General features: G+C 37.4%; 1 protein-coding gene across 1 annotated transcript in view; it reads right to left on the bottom strand.

Moving 5' to 3' along the window:
- The window catches only part of sema4g (semaphorin 4G), a 34,890-nt gene that overhangs the window by 9,969 nt on the left and 1,456 nt on the right, over positions 1–23,465 (bottom strand). The window contains exons 2-8 of the mRNA XM_004080623.3: positions 19,070–19,311; positions 5,335–5,483; positions 4,935–4,997; positions 4,661–4,759; positions 4,479–4,572; positions 3,678–3,791; positions 3,279–3,433 (exon numbers count right to left, since the gene is read on the bottom strand). Of these exons, the coding sequence (XP_004080671.2) occupies positions 3,279–3,433; positions 3,678–3,791; positions 4,479–4,572; positions 4,661–4,759; positions 4,935–4,997; positions 5,335–5,483; positions 19,070–19,214 (819 nt within the window). The 5' untranslated portion in view covers positions 19,215–19,311. The remainder of the gene's footprint in view (positions 1–3,278; positions 3,434–3,677; positions 3,792–4,478; positions 4,573–4,660; positions 4,760–4,934; positions 4,998–5,334; positions 5,484–19,069; positions 19,312–23,465) is intronic.

Below are 23,465 nucleotides of genomic sequence, written 5' to 3'. Positions count from 1 at the left end.
ATAATCTGCATTATTTAAACAGTAAATAGGTTTCTGCATGAATCATTTAAGTGTAGAAAACAGTAACAGGAAAACTGGTAAATCTTAAGTACACAATGAATCCATACAATATGCCTGTATATGTAGACACGTACAAAATGTAATCTTTGTGATTGATAACCTCTGGAAATAATGTAGTTGTGCATCTGAGGGGTTGTTAAAGCCTCACCTAAAATTATGCAAGTTGAACTTCATTTTAACAACACAGTGAACTAAATTTTGGGGTTCAATGACATGCATAAGGTTTCATTTAAATTTCATTAAGGTCATTTGCCATTTTCACACCTGGCAAAAAATAGCCATTTACATCTGTCATAAGTAACAAAGTGGTTGCCCTTGAACAGACCATTAAACCAAAAGCATGTTTTTGGCATGACATGTAGCTCTGTGTTTGTGTGTTTAAAAGTTTGGCACAGTGCTGCCATTACACTGGCTTTGACAAAAGGACATCCGCTTCAGATGAGATTTTCAAGAAAAGCATAATGAGACTCTTTTCAACAAATCTAAAATGTTTTCTTTTTTTTCCTTTTTTTTTTAAACAGTCACATTTTTGTAGGCATTGCCAAAATTTCCCGTTTTTCTTATAGTCAAACATAAAAAATGTATAGTTATTTTATTAGAAATTCTTATTAGTACAAAAAGCCACCAACTTTATTAGGCACACCTGTCCAACTGTTCGTTAATACAAATTTCTAATCAGCCAATCACATGGCAGAAACTCGATGCATTTATACTTGTAGACATGGTCAAGACAATCTGCTGCAGTTCGAACCTAGCATCAGAATGGGAAAGAAAGGTGATTGAACTGACTTTGAACTTAACATGGTTGTACTTCAGAAACTGCTTATCTACTGGGATTTTAAAGCTCAACCATCTCTAGGGTTTACAGAAAATGGGCCGAAAAAGAGAAATTATTCAGTGAGCAGCAGTTCTGTGGGCAGAAATGCCCTGTTGAGAGGTCAGAGGAGAATGGCCAGATTGGTTCCAGCTGATATAAAGGCATCAGTAACTCAAATAACCACTGGTTACAACCGAGGTCTGCAGAAGAGCATCTCTTAACGCACAACACGTACAACCTTGAGGCAGATGGGCTACAGTAGCAGAAAACCATACCGGGTGTCTTCTGCCTGCCTTATGTCCTGTCAGCTAAAAACAGGAAACTGAAGCAATTCACAGTTCACACAGACTCACCAAAACTGGACAGTATAAGATTGAAAAGCATTGCCTGGTCTGATGAGTCTCCATTTCTGTTGTGATTATCAGATTGTAGGGTCAGAGTTTGGCTTTAACATCATTAAAGCATGGATCCATCCTGCCTTGTATCAACGAGTCAGGCTGGCAGTAGTGATGTAATGGCAAGGGGGATATTTTCTTGGCACACTTTGTGTCCCTTAGTACCAACTGAGCATGGTTACGATGCCATAGCCTACCAGAGTGTTGTTGCTGATCATGTCCATCCCTTTATGACCACAGAGTACCATCTTTTGATGGCTACTTCCAACTGGATAATGCACCATGTCATAAAGCTGGAATGATCTCATTAGTTCACTGGACTCAAATGACCTCCACTGTCACCAGGTCTCAACCCAAAAGAGCACCTTTGGGAAGTGGTGCAAACGGGAGATCGGCATCATGGATGTGCATCCGACAAATTTGCTTTCATGGACCCAAGTCTCCGAGGCATGTTTCAAGTACCTTGCTGAATCTATGCCAAGAAGAATTGAGGCAGTTTTGAAGACAAAGGGCAACCAACCCAAGGTGTACCTAATAAAGTGGCCAGAGAGCATATATTGGAATTCTCATTCTATCTTTGATTTTTGAGTTTGTCTGTTCCAACCTTACCCCAGAGTCGGAAAAGAAAGTGATTTAAATGTGTAAAGGAAGAATCCAATCAGTCTGTTGATGAATACAGAATCATTATTTGACTTTTGTTTGCCCACCACAGACCTGATTTATGCAGCCCAGTGCCAAAACTTCTTTTGCACCAAAAGTTTGCTATCCTCCTCTTAAACCTAGACATGCCTTTTTTAAGGTGGCACAGACTTTGGGCTTAGACAAAGAAAACTGCAAAGGACCAACGACAGAAAATCTGAGTGAACCTAAAGGTTTTTTTTTTTTATAAATTCTAAAACCCTCTATTTTGAAACTTCAAACACTGGCCTAGTTACTACTTACACTCAGCTTCTGCCCTAAAGTCTGATTCGACCAGCTTTCTATTCTTAAAAATAGTACATTAATAAGTATAAATAATAATAATAATTTTCCTGCTGGATCATTTTTCATTACATTCACATTTTTTTAAACTTTTAAATCAATGCACATTTATTTATTTAGAATTCTTAGTTGTATCCAGCTGTTATTAAAGGTAAGTTTTTGTTCTTTTGAATAACAGGTACAACCCGCAGACAGTTTTGATTGTGGAACTTTTTTTATTCACCTAATGCTGAATTAGATTCTGAAAATTCTGAAAATTGAAATCAGATGTCTTGAAATTAACAAAACTGTAAAAACAAATAAATGTAAATGTTTGAAAGAAAAAGTGATGAATAATAAATTGTTATTGTTTTGATAAAAACAATGAATTGTATTTTACACTAAAGCTAGCATTCACTGAGGGTTTTGACTGCTGTTTTCTCTCTGGAACTGGTTGCAGTTGGTTTCCTTTTCAGGTCAGTTTCTTGGATTTAGGAAAATCCTTCCCTCAGGTTTTCACAAAGAGAAATACAACTTGCAACACTTCACCAGCCGAGTCTTGCAGTCCCTTTATTCATTCTCACACATGCTATTTCAATCATGCAGCACACTGTGATTGTTATTACAACCATGCTCTCCATATCAAATGGGAATTATAGAGAAACTAAAAGGGTACGGAAGAGGTCTTGGGATTGGAGGTGAAAGTTTGGGAACTGATAGTGTGTTTTGCAATAGCGATATTGAAAGACTTGCTGTCTGTGAAGAAACGTTTTTTAGATGCTCAACTGTAGCCTCATTCAGTGCTAAAATTACTCTTAGAGTAGCAGATCAATTCAGTCTGCATCTTCAATTTACAACTTTAAATAATCCCTCTATTTTTGCCCTTTGAAATAGGGGCTATTTTCACTCATTCCATCTTTCAACCCTTCATATTTTTTTCTAGTAAACAATTACCGCCTTTGTTTTTTTATATTTTTAGGTTTAAACTCTTGTTTTCTTAAATTGCTACCAAGAAAAAAGGTTTTACTAGTGTTTTACACTCTGACCTTGCAGACCCGTGCTACCCTGGAAACCTTGGTTTGACTCGGGTAGGCAATCTGCTCCTGACTTCCTTCAGTGAAGAAGAAGTAAATCTTGTCATCATCACCGATGGAGCTGTTGATGCTCTCCTTCAGCAGCACGGAGCCCACGAAATCCGCCTCTGTACACACACAAGCAGTTCAGCATGTCCAAACACATACCCATTAGCTGCCTGGAAAGTGTATCCTTGGAAACTGAAGATTGAGCTTTTAAGTAAGAATAAATCAGCAGAGGTAAACCAGTTGAAGATTTCAAGAAAAGCATCTTTTATGTGATTCTTATTTTTTGCCTTAGGTGGAAGGATACTCAGATTTTTTTTTTTTATAAACTATGTTTTGGATGTTCATTAATTGCTGGAGATTTACCCAAAAGCCATCTGGTGGGAGCTTCTTCTGTCCGAAGTGTGGGGAAGGGGAAGATTCTGCGAATATCCGGTGAACTGCGAAACTCATACTGAGAGGCTGTGAACATCTCACCATCTAATCAACCAAAAACAATGTGTTGGGAGAGGTAAGATTATGAATATAAAATAATATACATTAAAGCAAATAAGTATTTCAACACCCTGTGATTTTGCAAGTTCTGCCACTTAGAAATCATGGAGGGGTCAGATATTTTCATCTTAGGTGCATGTCCACTGTAAGAGACATAATTTTAAAAAAAATCTGGAAATCATATTGTATGAATTTTTAAATGACTCCTTTATATGCTACTGCTGCAAATAGATATTTGAACACGTCTATCAGCTAGAATACTGACTCAGTGTAGATTTAGTGTTAATCAAATATCTGTACAAACAAACAAGTATCGATGGCAAATACATTTACATTTTAGTTTTATTAATTTCAGCCCATTTTTGTTTTTCAACATAAAAACAATACAAACGAGACATTATTAGAACATTCTACCATATTGTATGATCAGATGTCTTTGCCAAATTCAAAATGTTACCACACATTGGACTGCAAGGATGGTTTGATCATTTTTTGCTGCCATCACGTGTGTTGTGTACTGTAATGCAGCTGGGCTGGGGGGTAGGGGGTCACTCAGTCCAAATCTCATATACAGTCTAACACTCGGAATTTTGATACTTATCCTGTAAAACCTTGAATTTCATCTTTTAAATCCAGGATACTACCCATGTTAACTTGAATTGGTTGACAAACCTATGAGAAGACCAGTGAACCCCTTTGCTGGATCGTATGGGCACCTGTCCCTGCCCTCTTCAACTGCTGAGGAAAAGGTAAACTTCTCTGCATCCTGGTCAGATGAGAAGAAAATATGTTGACTGACTGATACATAATGAATAGATAATTACGCTGAAAATACCACCTTGTAAAAGTCTTACTATATAAGCACAAAGTGGCCTGAAAGCGTTTGTTCCACAGACGTAGAGGTGAGTTTCATTGAACCGCTGCAGAAAGCGGATGTGGTTGAAACACTGAGTCTGCAGAGAACAGAGACAAATAAGCTGATCCTATGACAACTAAAAAAACATGGCTCAACAGAAAGCGGTTTCTTGCAAATAATCGTCCAAGAAGGAAATTTTGTATTTTTGTGATTTATTGGTAGAAAATGACATGGTGAATTCAGAAAATGAGCATTAAACTGCAGACTTGTACCTTGTTGTCTCTGCCTTTGTTTAGACACTGCTTCTTCTGATCAGGGGAAGCATCCCAACTAATCTGCAAACAATGAGAGGTAATAAATATGTTAGTTCAATGAATAAATGGAGAACAAATACAGAAATATACTCCATAATTGAATAATACAAAGATGAAACAAGTGTACACGTGTGTGCTGAGGAGAAGGGCAGTGTGTTCATTTTCTGGTAGTCTCACTAACCTCACTAACCCTTGAACAAATGTTAAGTGAGTTTAATTCATATCTATAAAAATAGAAAGATCTTTGTTCGGACTGCTTAAGTTGAATGCTTGTTTCTCAAAGCCCCAAAAAGTTGGTTTTGCCAAATAACTTTATCCAAATTAAAATCTAATATGCAGCTGGTGTCTCGACACTCACTGTGAGGTTTGCAGAGATGGAGATGTTGGAAGCGTTGAGAGCATATAAGGCACCTCTTCCTCCAACGTACAGCAGGCCAGCCTCCTCCTCGAGCAGCAGGGTGCTGTAGTTCTGCGAAGTGCCATTAAAATAAGAGCTGTCCAACATCCCTGTGAATACATCACAGCCATTATATAAACAAAGCCTTTCTCCTTTTATATCATTTTTCTATTCAAAATGTGTGAAAAAAACATTAATTGATTTGATGTGATGATTTAACAGGAAAATATTTATCCTCATAAAAACCTTCCTATCAACTAGTATTATTAGTTATTACATTTCAAGATTTGAGACATAAAGAAGGGATAATGGTTCTCTTAGTAAGACGGTATGGCTAAGCTGTGTTTGATAATTTTTACTACTGCAGAATTCAGTCTGCAGTCTATTGTGTCAGCACTACAAAATGCGGTTTATGAACATTTAAAAATAAGGAAATACAACATTATCAATTTCATGTGTTTCAAACAAGAGTGAAAATATCTGTGACTGTTCGAAATAATGTAAGTGTACTAGAGTTGTGGGGGAGAAAAATTCATTCTGTGAAATATTGCAAATTAATTTAATCTAATTTATTTGGTTTTAAATGCTGGAGAAACCATTTTCAATGAATTATTTACACTCACTGTCCACTTTATTAGTTTCACCTTGCTAGTACCAGAATGGATCCCCTTTTGTCCTTAGAACTGCTTTAATCCTTTGTGGCAGAGATTCAACAAGGTACTGGAAACATTCCTCAGAGACTTTGTTCCATATTGACATGACAGCAGCACATAGTTGTTGTAGATTTGTCAGGTGCACCTCCATGCTTCCAATCTCCAGTTCCAGATCTAGTGAGTGTGGAGGCAATTTGAGTACAATGAACTTGTCCTGTTCAAGAAACTAGTCAGATGATTCCAGCACGTTATCCTGCTGGAAGTAGCCATCATGAGATGGTACACTGTGGTCATAAAGGGAAGGACATGGTCAGCAACAGAACTCAGGTAGACTGTGGCTTTATAACCATGCTCAATTGGTACTAAGGGGCTGAACAATTGATGAAAGTTAGGATATATCCATGCTTTCATGATTTGTCCCCAAATTCTGACTCTACTATCCAAATGTGGCAGCAAAAATGGAAACTCATCAGACCAGACAACGTTTTTCCAAGTTTTAAAGTGATGAACGGAAAGATTGACTGTAAAGGCACAATTAAAGGGAACATTTACATTTTCATTCAAAGAATAACTACTTTTTTTTGTTTCGGATGTGCAACCTCAGGTTCTTACTACTATTGACCAGAGAAATCAGCCTGAAATGTACTTGTGTTAAATACCACTTTCAAAAGAGTTGCTGCTGAAGTTCAGTGTTTATTCAGTCTGTTTTCCTAAAGAAAATGTCAGTATACACCTATATCTGCAAAGAAAATGTACTGTAGGGAAAAAAGTATGTTCAGAAGGTTTCATAACATGTCAGAAACCTCAGTTGTTGAGTGGACCCTCACAAACACCACAAACATATCTACTTCAGTGGGTTTAAAAGACATGTTTGTAGTGGTGTAATGGCTTTGGTTGTGCTTATGTGTATGCATATGTTGGGCTTTCTGCTGAGGGGTTTGCTTGAATTATTACTGTAAGATCTGATGTAGAGACTTAATAAGGATATGGAGGCTCAGAGGGGGAGCAATGTTTTAGGCTATTCAGCGGTTATGGTGTCCTATTACTGCCAAATCATATCAGTAGCTCTGCAATTAACGTGACTGCTGTGCTTATGAATGGTTTTGTATGTTGGGGTTTGTACAATAAGTGGGGCAACTAAGGGTTACAGCAAAGCCGTTAGTTTTTTTTGTCTTGAACTTAAACTCATAAGCCTTATCTTTATATTTTTACTTTTTTGTAATGTTTCTTTTTAAAAACACAGTTTATTCATGCATTAGAAAATAATGAGTCTGGTGCACTGAGCTAAATATTTGAACATGGCCTAGTGTAGCACCTCAGAAATTGGGGCAACTTGTACTGCTGCTTTGAGGCAGAGAAACAAATAGGGCAAATATGTCAGATAGTTTTCCTTAAATATCTTCCTCACAGCACAGGTAGTTTTACAGAGCTGTGATACGTGCTCCAAGTTTGTGATTTATGTCTGACAAAAAATTAATTAAATCATTCAGAAGAAATATGTCCTTCCTGAAGAGAAACTAGATGTCATCAAACAAGAATGATTGAAAATCTCTCTACTGAGGAACATCAGTTAGCAGAGTGGATACTGCATTTTATTCTCACAAATCTCTCCTGCTTCATCTGCCCTTTTCTCTTGATAACTGATGTGTGCATGACCAAGCGCTCTAGAACAAGATAATCTATCTTAGCCACTAAATTCATTGTGGTGTGAGAGCCTGCACACTTGTCACAATAAATCTGCTTTCCACCTCAGTGTACTTGTGATAGAGCGAAAAGGGTCATCTACAGCTGAGGGGAAAGCAGTGCAGCCCCCTACAAGTAGAATATGTTATGCATGGCGAGTTGAATTGTTGTCGTAAATGCCACGATTTCTGTTGCAATCACTGGACAGGATCATGCTTGGCATTTAGTGGCATTTTTCATTGAATGCATGCTATGTAAAGTAACAGAGACAGAAGAAGAGCAAATGTGTTTTCTGAAAACAACTAACATGATTAAACAGGTTGTTTATGTGGAGGAAACAAAAAAGAAAGTAAATATTTTAACCCTTCTGTGATAGTTCTTGATTGATTTTTGGCATTTGAGCATTAATTAAACACATTTAGTTTTCCTGATTTGAAAAATGTTAAACAAATTAACATATGTTGGCTCCATAGTTGTTAGTACTGGTATTTCCTTTTTAAGAAGGCCCCAGTTCAAATTCTAGCTAGGTTCTTTTTGTGTGAAATGTGCTTGTTCTTCCTGTAAGTTCACTTTGGGGAACTCCAGCTCACAATCCAAAAACATGTTTCATAGGTTGAATGGTGACTCTAAACTGTCTCTTAAATATGATTGTGTGAACTGGGAAACTCTCCAGGGTGTACCCTGACAACAGTAGCTGGGATAGGCTCAAGCCTCCCTGTGACCATCCAAAGGATTAAGCAGGAATAGAAGATACATAAAATTTCCTTATAAACAAAGTGTGAATAGTGACAATAAAAAACATTGATAAATAAATATTACGGTTTTCATAACACCCAAGTAATACAAGAAATACGCATGATGCATGATTTCAGAGCAGATATTTAAGATTTAAAAGCAGGTCAGAACATCCACACACACAAAACACAAGAAAAAAAAACAGGAGAGTGCACAAACTAAATAAATAAAAGTAACAGTCCACTAAAATAAGTAGTTGTGGAGCTAAAACAATATGCAAAATCTACTTACAACATTTAAAGAAGCACACATTAACTTTTCCTAAAATGTTTGCTGTCTCTTTTATTTGTTATTCTATATTTTTATTCTTTACTTCAATATTCTCATCAGTGTTTGTTTTTGATTAATATTGTGAAGTAAAGTAAGTATTTCTTAACAGTTTCTCACTACATGTTTGAACACTGTTTTTCACTTAACATTGAACATCTTGATCATCTACTATAATACATTTAAAATCATTAATTCATTCACCTTCTACCGTTTTATCCCTTTTGAATTCACGGCTAGCTTGCTGGCGAAGGCAGGGGACACCCTGGACAGTTCTGTCTGTCGCAGGGCCACAAACACACACCCATTCACTCTCACAGTCACACCTAGGGACAATTTAGACCTATGAACCATTTTTTGGGAGGAAGCCGGAGACCCCAGAGAGAACCCACACATGCACGGGGAGAATATGCAAACTCCACACAGAAACATGAAACACGTCAAGAGCGCTAACCACTGCCATGTTTTGTTGAAACAGAATCAAAACAGCTTTTCATTTTTTTTAGGTACCTTTCCTAATTCAAAACATGGAAACAGACGATAAGCTCTGTAGAAAGTTTTTTTTTTTTTTAAAGTCCATTAAAAAAATCTGACCATTTAATTATGTAATATCCTGACGCACCAGTTTAAATCTGAATTTAATTTCAATAATTTTTAAATTAAATTTAAATAGTCTCTATAACCTTTTTAACTAAATGGTGAAGAACATTTGGAAAATATTTTTAAAACATTGATTGTGAATATTACTTACCTGAGACAATAAGAAATAGAAAAAAACAAAAATTTTAAAGGATTTTTTTCTTAATGGAGTTGTTAAATGGTAAAAAAACAAACAAACAAACAAGAGAATCAAAACAAAAAAAATCATTTGAGCATGTCAAGGTTTGTAACTAGACACAGGGTGACAGTATCTGAATGTGTTTGTTACCATAACTTTTACCTCTCAAGTCATTTAAATAAACAATAAAATTCCAATTTCAGTCCATGTTAATGGAAGCCAGACGTTCAAAAAGACCCAATGGGGCATTTTTTAAAGCCTGTAAATCCCCACTACTAATGTATCTTTATCACGACTGCTGTTGTCAGTGCTGGAATTCACAATAGCTGTGATGATAATGGAAATTCCTCCAAGCCTCTCTGTCCGCTTAATCTTGTGTTATTAGCAAAATGACAACTGCTTTCAAAAGTGTCACATGCTTGAGGTTCCTCCTCACATGACTGTTTGCTTGGCGTTTTTTCATGGCCACGTGAGGTGATGACATCAGCTAAAAAAGTATACAATACATATCATTTAAAGTTAAAAAATGGTTTCTAAGCAACTTCTCAAACTAAATAACTTCTGAAATTCTCTAAAGTCACAACCGTTTTGCTGTCACCCATTGTTTCTTCAGCTTGTCAGCCTCACAGGAAAGGAAGCTGTAAAGTTGGTCAGGAGAACCCCAAGGGGAGTCATCTAAAGGGTGGCAGTAAAAAAGAAATAAGAGCGGAGTATAAAATGATTGCAAAACACATGCATAAACACCCTATCACGTATGTGAGTGTTCTCCTCCTATTTCTCTGAGATATTTGACCCAAAGCAATGTATATATCACGTGTGTCAACGAGGCAAGAGCAAAAGTCTTGGTTTTCATCTAATAAAAATAGGGACTAAATGATATAACAAGCTTAGCTCTGATGAAAGGGAGAGCAGAGACACAAAGTGGGTCTGCCCTCCAGGCAGCTAAGGCAGAGTGACCTTGGTCCTTAACTTAGTATGGCCAAATGTTGTTTCATGCTTCTCAATCTTTGATGAAAAAGCATGAAAGATTTTTTAGCCTGAATCAAACAAGCTGTCACATGGATGCCAAAAATACAGCTGCTTGTAAAATCAGGGTAATGCTTAAATGTGGAAACACTAATGCACATGCAGTTATGAATAAGTCCAAATTTGAGAGAGCCTTAAAAAATAGTGGACTTTAAACTGTTTTAAAGACCCACCACAAGGAAAATCATATTTTTGTGGCATTTCTCTCATGAAGAGGGACATATATTAAGAAAATTAAGCTGAAAATTGAATTTTCGGGTATTTCTTTATTCAAATCATTGTGAATCAGGAGCAGACAAAAAAATACAGATGGAATTTATGCTACAATCGGCGAGCTACAAGCCCCCTGCTCCACTCCATTCCTATCCATCCACTTGTGGATGACTCGATCCATCTACGTCTTTGTTTTCCTTGTCTGAGCTGGCATCTGGCTTGAAGCTGTACACCTAGATAGCTCCACTATTGCTAGCCATTTTTATTGCACCGGTAATGTTAGATTGGGATTGTGAGGTGCTGTACGCTAGCGGGTGAGCGTGTAAACAGATGGATGATGGGAAATGAGGAAAGGCTTATTACTCTGCGCCAACAGTCCCACCCATCACTCAAAGGTAGCAGTTTCTAATGAATTACTGCCGCTCTGCAGAAACTATGTCCTAGAAAATGACACATGTTTTTTGATTTTGGCTAAAAACGGCTAAATCATATTTAATGATTTTACAATAGATCAAAACATGATCGGAGTGGAACTTTAAGAGTAGGAAGATTGGAAACAGATTGTTGCGAATCTGACCTATTGTTACCCAAAGTAAACCCGATTTTTCTTTTGTCCCCAGCACACTCTGTCCCCTGTGTTTTGCAGCAAAATCAATAGAGAAAAGTCAACAAAGTGCTGAAGTATGCCAGAAGCCTCTCAGCCTGTAGGCAGGTCTCTATTTACTGTTTTCATCTCATAGTTTGTGTCAGCACAGGCTGGTCCAAAACTGTGCAGTATTTGTTTTACACAGAAATGGGGTCAAACCAATTGCCCCTCAAAAAACAAAACAAAAAAACACGTGTCAGAAATAACACAAACGTGCTCATCTTTTGAGTCAAAGAATCGTCTTTTGTGTTTGCAAAAATGATTAGCACTAATCTGCCAGGTGGTGAAGCCAGAATGTGCACACTCAAACTAAGACACGTTTGTAATCCTCCACATGGGGTCCTGGAAGGCAGTATGTGCTCCACTATATGCCTGTGTTGTGTTTGGTGCTGTCACTTGGGTTGAACTTCCTGTGTGACTCACTGACCACTGGACTCAGAAGAAACATGCACACATGCATGTGCACACAAACACCACGTGCTAGAGCAAAGTTTTAGGGGCAAATGCTTTGAGGAAGGAGTGACTTCATTTTTCCAGAACTGTAATTTGCCGTCAAATCTGTTTATGTTATGTAAGTTTAAGTTAGTTTCAAGAGTCGGTGAGCAAAACTGCATGTTGTGCAAGAAAGTATAAACAAATGTCACAGTGGTTAAGCATAAAAAACCCACTTGGTGAGGGAAATCTTCTGCTGAGTCTATTGTTATACAGCACCACAGTCAAATGAAGGGTTAAAATCAACATTTCTGACTTATTACATTAAACGACATTTTTTTATCACTTCTTTTATTATTTCCTATTTTTTAGAATCCTAAAATGAATATAAGAATATTAACTCCTATTCTTGTCAATCATTTCTGAGATTTTTAATTATTAGTTTTTATCAATATCTCATTTACTCAAAATGTTTAATAGATTGGGATTAATTTTATATAACCTTTGCTCAAAAAAAGTCTTGAAGAAAACTCTTAGCAAGACAAGTTAACTAAGGGTGGGCCTGCAAAACTATCACCTTATTAGGAACTTAATTCCAAGACCCAATCAATATACACAAGTGTCTTAAAATATTTTTCATTTGTCACAAAAAATGGTATCTCGCATTAAATTCGAAATCCTGAATTTATTATTGTGTGCTGGACCAAAGTGTTACCTTCAGTTAGCCTCAACAAGATCATAACTTGATCTAAAGTATTTCACCTATCGGCTGTCGGCACAGCGAATCATCTGGCTCCATTTTGTTGTATCCATCATCTGGCAGTTGTATTTGGTCATATATACAACTGCCACTGCACGATGGGGAGGTATTGGCATAAATCTTCAAGATTAGCTGCCGCCGCCCAATTATTTTGAAAAATCATTGTTGTGGTCATGAATGTAGACGGCTGCAGTCAGGCGTCAGACAAGAATGAAATCATCACGAAATCGCGCAGCCACAGGGCGATGGCAGCTGGATCACCAGTCGGCAGCAGCTCTGACTGGATGTGTAAATGCCTCTGCATGACAGGCGTCCACATAAAGTACCACTGGCCATCCGATAGCCCGGAGGTATATAAAGTGCGTTTCAAATTATTTTGCAAATTGTACTTTTGTGTCAAAAAGAACATTTTCCTTTTCAACTAAACTCATGGGTGATATTGTGTCTCTAAATAATTTTGAAAAAAATATTGTTATCTTCAGGCGGTTTGTTCAATGACATTTTATATATAATCTAATGGTTAGTGACGTGAAAATCATACTGTCATTTCCATTGAGTATGTAGAAAAATCATTTAAAAATATCATTTGCAAATAATCTGGAACGTGCTGTAAACTGTCTATGATGTGTTCCATATTACTCTTTACTGTCTGGCACCAACAACCATGCCACGTACAAAGTAACTTCAATCACTTTTCTTCCTTATTCTGATGATAGGTTTGAACTGCAGCGGCTCGTCTTGACCATGTTTACATGCCTAAATACACTGAGATGCTGCCATGTGATTGACTAATTAGAAATTTGCTTTAACCAGCAGCTGGACATTTGCCCCTAATAAACTGGGACGCAAATGTACACCCACAGCTGGAGTTGATATGAGGTCAAGTTTTTTGAGTAAAGATGGAAAAGAATAGAAAAAATATTCCTCTAGCCCACTTAAAAGAAAATATATGCATTATGTTTTTTAATTTTTAAGAGCACTTATATTATGGTAAAAGAATATCCTTTTTATTTATAAGGATTGTCAAAAAAGATCTCTGTAGAGTTTTAAGCCGTTCTATTTTCATGCCATCTGACATTTCTTGGTTTTACTTTTATTTTTTATAGATTTTAATTTAGAAAAGGCCATTTTTCTTTTGATATGTTCTCTTTTGTTTTCTGTCTTTGACTTCTTTTTTGAACATTTATAAAAGGTCATTTGTTCAGTAGCCATCCTCCTTGAGCCACTACATGTGACATAGAATTGTTGATATTAAAAGCAACTAGATCAAAGTTATTGCACTCAATTTTTCTTTCAGTCACTGTCAAAGAGGTGGTGCATGTGTCAAAGTTTAACTTGCCACTATTATGGAACACACACAACATCTTTTTAGTGAGATAAGACTCTTAAAGATCTCCTTTAGCAAGGAAGAAAGCATACCGAGATGAAAGAGACTTTCATCTAGGAAAGCCATCTACAACTACTTCATACTATATGCAGATAGCCCCAGCATCATTTCAGGTCTCTGAAGATTCTATCCAGGGAATCATCAGGATACATAGAACAGAACAAAATCAAAGCATCATGCAGGTCTCAGTGGATTTGAGAGAGCAAAGAATGAAACTCTGCCACAACAAAACAGTGACAAACTACAGTGCAGGGGTGGTGTAAGAACATTGTTGGTTTACACTCAAACTAATGGTTTTTAGATCTATTACAAAGAGGAGAAATATGTTCAGGCTGTTTGCGAAAAGCCCTCACAAAACACTCCGCCTCCAAAAAACATCAAATCCCTGTCACCACCGTAATATGTTTACAACAAAATTATTTCCATGGCCTCTTGAGCCATGTCATCTTTTCAAAGCACTTACAGAGAGTTACAGTGCATTATTAACTAAACTAGTTATGGCCTGGTGGCAGAAGTCAGGAAAATCCATAGCAAGCACCTGCTTGGGGCCAAGACAGTGATTGGAGCAAAGAGGAGACTTAATTTATCTTCAGATGGAAAAATCTATGTATTTTTCAAGAACGTTGACAGAAAATGCATGTAAAGTTTTCCAATTTCCCCAGAATATATAAAAAATGTCACTTTTATTTGTTTATTTTGTTAAGCATTTTTTAAAAGCTGACTGACTCCACATGCGTTTCCATCATCCCTCCATTGTAGCTCTTTAGCTTTCATTAGAAATGGTAAGGATTTGAAAAAATAATGGGTTTGTAGTTTTGGTTAATTAATTTTGGTTAATTAAGTTTAGTCGTTTATGTTAAAAATATTAACATGTCAGATAACAGAAAAAAAAAGATTTTAAAATGTTTAATCTGTTGCCACTAGAATAAGCTTAAGTCTCTAGTTACAAGTTGTCGAATATAAACTTGTTGTCAAGTGTCATATTTGACAGAAAAAGGAGAAAAATGATGAAGGTGCATCAAAGTTACAATGATGGAAAAGGCCATGTTTAAATAGGCTTTTATTGCATTTTTTATTTCAAATCAGCTTCAGCAGGAAGATCATCAAAGGATGTATTTTATTTTGAAACAAACGTGCAGTGGTGCTGTCAAGAGTAAAAGAGGCTCAATTTTCTCTATCTAGAAAATGTACAAGTTACAATGGTATTATTGTAAATATTTAAAAGCTATATTTTTATAAATGAATGGCTTAATGTCCAAAAAAATCAAAAAATTTGGTATTTTTTTTCTGAATGAGGAAGTGGGACTTTGTGGCTCTCGCTGGGATTTGCTCAAGTTTTGGACCAAATGACTCTTTAGCGTAAAAGATTGCAAACGCTTGAGTAAGACTTAATCTTTTCTACCCTTTTTAACATAAAAAGAGTAAAACCATTTCCTGAAAATGCCCATACCAAATAAAACAAACAATATTTTCTTCACATACTTCTACTTGGCCTTTTAATTGAACAACCATGAAAATATTCAGGATCTGCTTTGATGTTACAAACAAGAACTTGTGCTGAGATAAGCAACGCAAAAGCATTTTTAGCAGAACATAGGGACATTTGCTTGTACATTGAAGCTTTAAACAATTGTTATGACAGTAGTGGGACTGAACCACGATGAAAATGCTTCAGAATTAAAAATTTAAAAAAACTCAATAAAACCCAAATAAAAGGCATTTAAACACACTGCTGCAGTTGCAGTTAGCATATTTCTTTAAAATGCACTCTTTTTAATGATTAATTCAAAAGGTATCACTTATTTTTCATTAAAAAAACATTTTTAAATGGGTTTTTAAACAGAAGTTTACTTTTTTCATTTGAATTGTTTATTTGTTTGGTATTTTATCATTTGAAGGATTAACGTAGATTGCAAATGTTGTGTTTTTTTCAAATGCGTCTGAGGTTCAGTAATACATCCTTTAATCCACCTCCCACTCATGCGGTCATCAGAAAAGAATACTTTACATTAAGAAGTACTCCATCAACTCAGCCTAAAAAAATAAAATCTTTGACAACCACATATCATCTTTACATAAAGAAATATGTTCTTTTTGAAAATACTGAAATGTTTGGTATTCGTAAAGAAACAGGAAGTTCACTTGTGCAAGTTTTAATCAGATGTTTTCCTAAATGGCATCCCACTGCAAGCAGTCAGCTGTGGTGCTCTGAGACTGATGAAACACGTGCTGACACGTGCACCCCCTGCACTCTCATATGCCTCCTCCAGTGACTGTAAAGTAGGTCAAGGGCAACTTTATACAAGAGGAAATGGAAAAAATAAAATCCGTAATGATTGACTGGCTCTGGCTGCAGAACAGAAAGCCGCCTCCAAGAACACAACCCGAGGCAGATTCAAAAACGAGAAAAGGAAAAGTCTGGAACACAATATTCGAGAAGGCAGTTCTAAATTGCTTCATTTTTTAAATTATGCTGGTTGAGAACTTAAAAAGAAGGTCTAATGACAAACTGATGAATATATCTGAAATTTGAGAGGGAATCATTTAACCCTAACCCACTCAAAAAGGTCCCCCATTGGTTTTCTGATGCAGGTCCCCCAGCCAGGACTTGAACCAGGGGCCTTTTTGCAAGAGCGCTATCCACTGTGCCACTGTGCAGCCCTGCTGAGTGGTATATCATTAAATTAAACATAAAGTACATATAGACTTTTTTTATTTGGTCTCTATACCAATGTTACCATGTTTATATTTATTAGTAAAAAGATAAAAAGGACGACCAAAATCATTTTGATAGAAAAGTCCATATTTGACTTGACTTTCTTACATTTTCTATTCAAGTAAATCCGCTGCAGCAGGAGTGTATTTTATTTTGAAAGGAACTTGTATGTGCTGCTGTCAAAGGTAAAAAGGTGAAATTGTTATATACTGTAAAGAGAATTATAAAACTTGTATCATTTAACTTTTGTAAATATTTAAGCAATACTATATGAATTAATTAATGGTCACAAAAATATAAATAAACTGTAATTTTCTAAACAGTAAAGTGGGACTTTGTGGCTTATATTAGGTTTTGGTCAGTAGAGACTGAACAGAATGTTTTTTTTTTGCGTTAAATGCTGCAGACCCTTGTTATAATCTAATTCATCTGAGTTTTTTATGATGAAAAACCCTTTGCAGTACATCCTCCCGTCTCTTAAATATGATCTCACTCTCCCGGCACCTTTTATGACATTGCACTGAATTGCTCAGCAGGCTTTAGTGCTGGCCATGTTCACTCCACCCACCCGCTAATAATACCTATTCCCAAAGGACCAAAGTGGAGAGAAGGAGCAACATATTGGAGGTAAGAGTATAGACATCCCGTGTACTGGCACAGGAGTTTCAGTCCTACAACAGATGTAATAGCAACCCCTATTGCAAAGATGGGAAGCATGGAAAAGTGGGAAAAAGGTAAGGTGGTGTAAAGAGAATGAAGAAGTGCTGATAACATGCATAGATGCCCAGTCTTTATCAAAATACACTTATTCAGCAGTATTTTTCTGCACTAGCTCTAATCAGGTCTGCAGTGCTTAAGTCCTCTTTTACTGAGGCCTCTTGTCTATTGTTTCATTAGAAGTGTTTGCTGAGCCGTGTGATCTAGGACAGCGCAGGAGAGAGGCGATTAATAACTGAGCATGAAGGAGCTGTCTTAAGGGCCAACTTCAAAAACTGTGCCACTTTTTTAAAGAAGGAGAAGAGATGGCTGCAGCATATAAGAGCTACAGGCCTTAAGTGGGTTTGTGCATGTATGTGTGGAGATCAAAGGTTTTTCAAGAAATCTGAAATCCTGTTCTCCACTGCCACCCCACCACTACCCGACTCCACCTGAGCATGACTTGATGAATGCAGCCCCACCTCTACACAACATTTTCATTTGAACTGACATTATTACAGCTGCTATCTATATCATAATTTTTGTCAAGTTTACAGATTAAAAATTAAATTTCCCAAAGAACAATTTTTGCCAAACTTTATTATTTAGAGGCTTAAACTCAGAGGTGTGGACTCGAGTCACATGACTGCGGTCTCTGTCTGTCTGTGTGCGTCCCTGTGTGTGTGTGTGAATCTTCGGCACAACATTCAATCAAATTAGGTCCACGTTGGTTTGCTCCAGCAATCCAATCAAATTGGAGAATAACAGATGGCGCCAAGTGCCAATCAGAGCGGCAGTTCCTGATCGCCGTTGTTATTACATTCCGGTATAAGTTATGAGGTTGTCAACAAAAACTGGTTTGCAGTTTGCTGAACATGCCAACAAAACGATTACCGAAAAAAATCAACAATGACCGACTTCATCTAACTCTTGAAGTTACATAAAGGCCAGTAAGTTCTGAATGAAAGCTGACTCTAGCTTATCGGCTAATCACTACCTGCAGCTACATGAAACTACAGTAAACTCTCTGTTAAAGTTACATTGTGTGGCTGTGCAGTCAGCTCTGGGTAATCGCAGACTGGACACAGGTGATTTTGACATTTCCCCTGCTCAGATCACTGATTACTGTTGCAGATATCTGTCTTCTCTTAAACCAGTAATGGGCGAGACGCGAGCATTGACTGGATAATGGATGCGAATGATCATAGCAGGACAGACACGCAGGACGTGGTCAGGACTGCCAGGAGGGCCATGAGGGCGGCTGGACTTGGTTAGAGACTTCCTGGAGCTCAGCTTTAGTTTTATTTTATTTCTTCAAAGAAGAAGTAACTGGGACATTATAACTTTCTCTGTATTTTAAATTATTTTTGTTGTTTTGAAGGAGTTGAGTCTTGGCTGTTGCTGGGTAGTTTTTTGGTTTGCACATCTTGCTGTGCTTTGTGGTGTTGTGTTTCAATAACATTTGACACCTTTGAAAACTACACTCCTGTTTTGTCTTTGTCACAGGTCTTTAAGCTTACTCTTCAGACTGGCAAACCCCGCCTTCGCCTGATATGACCAAAAAGGGATGGGAAAATTGATGGATGAATGTATGAATCTTCTTAAAGATATGCTACCTATGGAGTAAATTCCATTCTTACTTACCTTTGAAGAAGACTGTGGTCCTGGGAGTGACATCCAGGTCAAGTGATGGGCTAAAAGGAAAAGCCCTTAAGCTTGACAAGCTGCTGAGGAGCATCAGGAGCAACTGTGAGACCATTAAGGGCTGAAATATTCTCCGGTTTCTCATGTTTGACACACAGGCTGAGGTCTCAACATAAGACCCAAATATATTATTGTTCCTTCTTCTGTCCTAGTTGCAGTCCCAGATTTGAAATATCCTCTGGCTGTGAAAGAAAATAAATGAATTACAAAAGTTGTTTCAATCCAGCATCCAGCAAACACATTCTCTGATTCTGTTGATTATGATTACAGTACACTCAAGTTGTTTCATAAAATACAATATTTTTTTAGCACTCTCCACATGAAGACAAAACACCAACATTTTTCAAACACAGAGATCTATTGAAAGTGTAATTAACATCTTAACAAAATCAAGCATCCCACACGCCTAATTGCTTAGGTCACCAAAAGGTCTTTAAAACCTGAATCTTTGAAGTATGCTAAGTTTTTAGAATGAAAATATTCATATAGAATATATTTCATGTCCAAATAAAATCCAATTAAAAGGCAAAAACACACATGAAAAGTATGACTAGTAAGGATAGGGGTTGGTAACCTGCGGCTCTTTCATCCCTCTGTGGTTTTTTAAAATAACTATTATGTTTTAAGACTGTCTAAGTGCTTTTAAAACCGTCCAGATGTGCAAGCGAGCAGGAGGAAAAGAGCAGCGTGAACCAGTGGCGATTTCTTTAAGACTGCAAGGGAAGCTCGGCTTCCCTTATAATGTCACAAAATTAATGGTCAAATATGTACTATTGTATTAACATTTTTTTGACTAAAAATGCGTTAGAAAACGTTCATCTCACAGACGAGTTCGTTCAAAATCATTTACATATAGCAGGTCGGCTGACTCGATTTCCTTCTCATACATTCCCGCAGCGTCACAGTGCATTTCCCTAATGAATTCCAGCATCCATTGACTTCAATGGGGCTGCTTCGAAACTAGACGGTCATTGGATAAACGCTGCGATCATGTCCCGCCCACAGATGCTCAGCGTCTCTGGGGGTGAATGGGGACTCCGAGCTTCTGCGTGATGATTGGAGGGTCTGTCGAAGGACTGCGTCTCCTTTTGACTGACAGCGATCCTGTACTATAAGGAATCACTGAAGCTATTTACGCTCAGTCCCATTGTGGATTTCTCAAGTTCAGTCGAAATAAAAACTGCTGCAACCTATTTCTTTGATATTTGCTTTGGCGAAATTGCTTGATTTTCATCATACATTTCACACAATTATACACCACATTCCTTGTTTCAGTTTCACAGAGTTTAATATTTTTTTTTAGATCGTTCATTCATTCATTCATATAACCTTAGTAGGCTAGGCTAGCGTCGTAACAGGGTAACAGCAACAGGGTAACAGGGGAAAGCTGTGTGATTACTTGGTGTTCCTTAAAGACATGGAGTTGGACAGTGCAATGCCTCAGCTTTACAAACTGTTCTCATTAGTGGCAACAATTGGAGCTACATCTGCAGGTGTAGAAAGGAGCTTCTCCTGTTTAAAGCGACTCAAGTCATACACCCGAAACACAATGGGCCAAGGCTGTTTAGGCAGCCTAGCTCTGCTGGCCATTGAGAGGACACTGGTCAAGTCGCTTGAAAAGACTCCTGGTTGGCATGACAGGGTCACAGACCATTTTCTTGAAAAGGATTGTAGGGCAGAATTTACTTTTAAATGAATAGACAATTTTATGATGTAGGCTGAAAATTAGCTTCCCCTCTCTGACAGACCAGTAGCAGCCACTGGCGTGAACGTGTGTCTGGGGCTGTGAACACGGACCAGAGTCTGTTATGGGATAAAAATTTCTTCTAAAAAGATGGTACGTGTTGAATGAGGTTGAATGAGAAGTGAATGAAAGCCTGATAATGCAGAACCTCTCCGGGTCATCTATCAACCTGCTGTTGTATTTTTGTGAGCAGGTCTGAACCAGGAGCGGGTCGGAACCAGGCGAGCTGCTCGTCCTTGGAGCGGCTCCTCTTTGCTGAGAACTACGATCGGCAAGCAGTAAACAGGAAAGTTCAGTAAAAAAATTTAAAAAGCAAAAAAAAAAAAAAAAACAGGCTCCCGCCGGCGTGTAATCCCAACAATGTTCTGACCCAGGTAGGACAACAATGAAGAATTTTGCGAGGATGGAAGATCCTGAGGAAAACAGTACATTTAACGGCACCTGGGCAGATTTGTTTGCTTTCAACGACTTAACTAGTATGAATAATACTATAAAAAAATATATTTAAAAAAAAAGTTGTTTGGTAACAGAAATCTATTGCAGAAGTGAAATAACTGCTAGTTAATTACGACATATTTGCTAGTTTAGTGACCTCTCTGGAAATACTTCTCATCAGAACCCATTAAATGACAGAGGATACAAAAAATGACTGTCTCTTCATGAACTTTAAAAATAAAAAAAACTGATCCAAATGCCTCTTTGAATGGTAAAGGTTGCTGACCCCTAGGATAGACAAAGTAGTTAAAAAAAACTACAAAAAACTGTCATTTATCCATTGCTCTTACCATTCAAAAACATTAATAAACAAAACTGTGAAGCACAAAAAACTCCTTGTTGATATGAATCATCACTCTCTAATTATAATCAATTAACTACATAAAAGTCAGTTTACAAGAAGCTGTTAGTTAAATGTTATATGTCTAAAATGTAGTGCTGGAAAACGCAACTTAATTAGCTGTAGGCACAGTGGAGCAGCATGATGGATAATCTAAAGATTAGGCTGTGTGCCATCAGCAGTCTCCTCCTGGCTGCCTGTTCTCTGGCTCGGTTGCTGATCAAAGGGTCAACACTGTGAATCATGCCTTGCTGCTCGATGACACAGGCGATTTCCAAGCTCAGTCTTCTCTGCTGCAGCTTATTTCTTGCTAAGTACAAAGCGAAGCCGGTGGCCTCGGAGCGAGATGAATGGGAGCTGAACACAAAAACTGCCCCCTGTTTGTTTTTGGTGCAGGGATTCTCTAATTCTGTGGAATTTTCACCAAAAAAGCATAAAACCACTAAAAAAAATCTATAACAATTTTGAGTTTATGGAGACGTATTCATAAAACTGCATGACAATTTGCTTAAAGTGAATGTAATTTCAAGGATTTGTTTATTTAATTCCATTTCATTGAAAGATGATAATGATTATAGATGATGCAGTAGCCCTGCAACAGTCTGGGGACTTGTCCAGGGTGTACCCCGCCTTCGCCCAACAGCAGCTGGGATAGGCTCCAGCAACCCTGTGACCCCGAAAGGGATTTAGCGGGTTAAAAAGATGAATGAATGAATGAATGAATGAATGAATGAATGAATGAATTATGCTAAATAAGTTGTTTTTTTTAAGGAATCTCCCTGTAGTAGGAGAAAGATCCCTCTTGGGTTGTAAGAAAGCTTATTTCCATTGAAAAAGTACAAACTCATTGAAAGTAGGCCTGCACAATATACCGCAAATTTATCGTTATCGCGACATTAAGCTGTGCAATATGCATACCGCAAAAGACGGCGAAAATCGCAATAAATGGTTACCTTAAATGTGCTAAAACAATCTCATGGCAACTTGAAATATTGAACAAATGAACTAAATCCCTTTATGCATTTAACCAATCGGAAGGACCCATTTACGTTGTTGATCAATCAGATGAGCCCTTTTATGTGTGATGTTTGCCTCCTACGTCGACGAGGGTCATTTGGAGTATAATTTTTAAACTGTTGCAGTGAACACGGAAATCATGTTTTTGGTTGTTTTGCTATTTGTTTAGATACCGCGAATTATATCGTTATCGCAATATTAATCACCAATATCGCATAACGCGAGTTTTCCTCATATCGTGCAGCCCTAATTGAAAGCATTATTAGCATATACTGTAGAGACACTGAAGCAGCTTGCTGTACATCCAACATTACACACTAACTCATGTAATGTCTCAACAATCAGATCTTACATTTGTGTTTTTCCACCAAAAGCAGCAAAAAGTTGATGAAAAAAAATCAATTTGTTAATCTTGTCCCTGTTTGCAACATTGCTTTAAAGATAGAAGACATATTGTTTGCTGGTCCAAATATCTTTTTCCTGTGTTTGTTTTACGTGCTGCTCTCACAAAACACAACCTCTCACATGTTTTAACACATCTCTATGAGCTCAGTGTATACTGTTGGCTGTGGTGTTGACAGTATCTAAAGGTTCAGAGGGGGAAAGGCAAACAGGTCTGCTGGGGCATTTCCATGAAAACTACGACTTGCATGATGGGAGATGAGAGAAATCAAACACAACAGCAGGAAATGACAGTGACACTATCGTCACTGCAGGGTTTCTTCCTGTTTATTGATCCA

This window comes from Oryzias latipes, chromosome 19 (genome assembly GCF_002234675.1).
Source record: "Oryzias latipes chromosome 19, ASM223467v1".
NCBI lineage: Eukaryota > Metazoa > Chordata > Actinopteri > Beloniformes > Adrianichthyidae > Oryzias > Oryzias latipes.
Note: the sequence above shows the minus strand (reverse complement) of the source record. Positions and strands in the feature narration are given on the sequence as shown.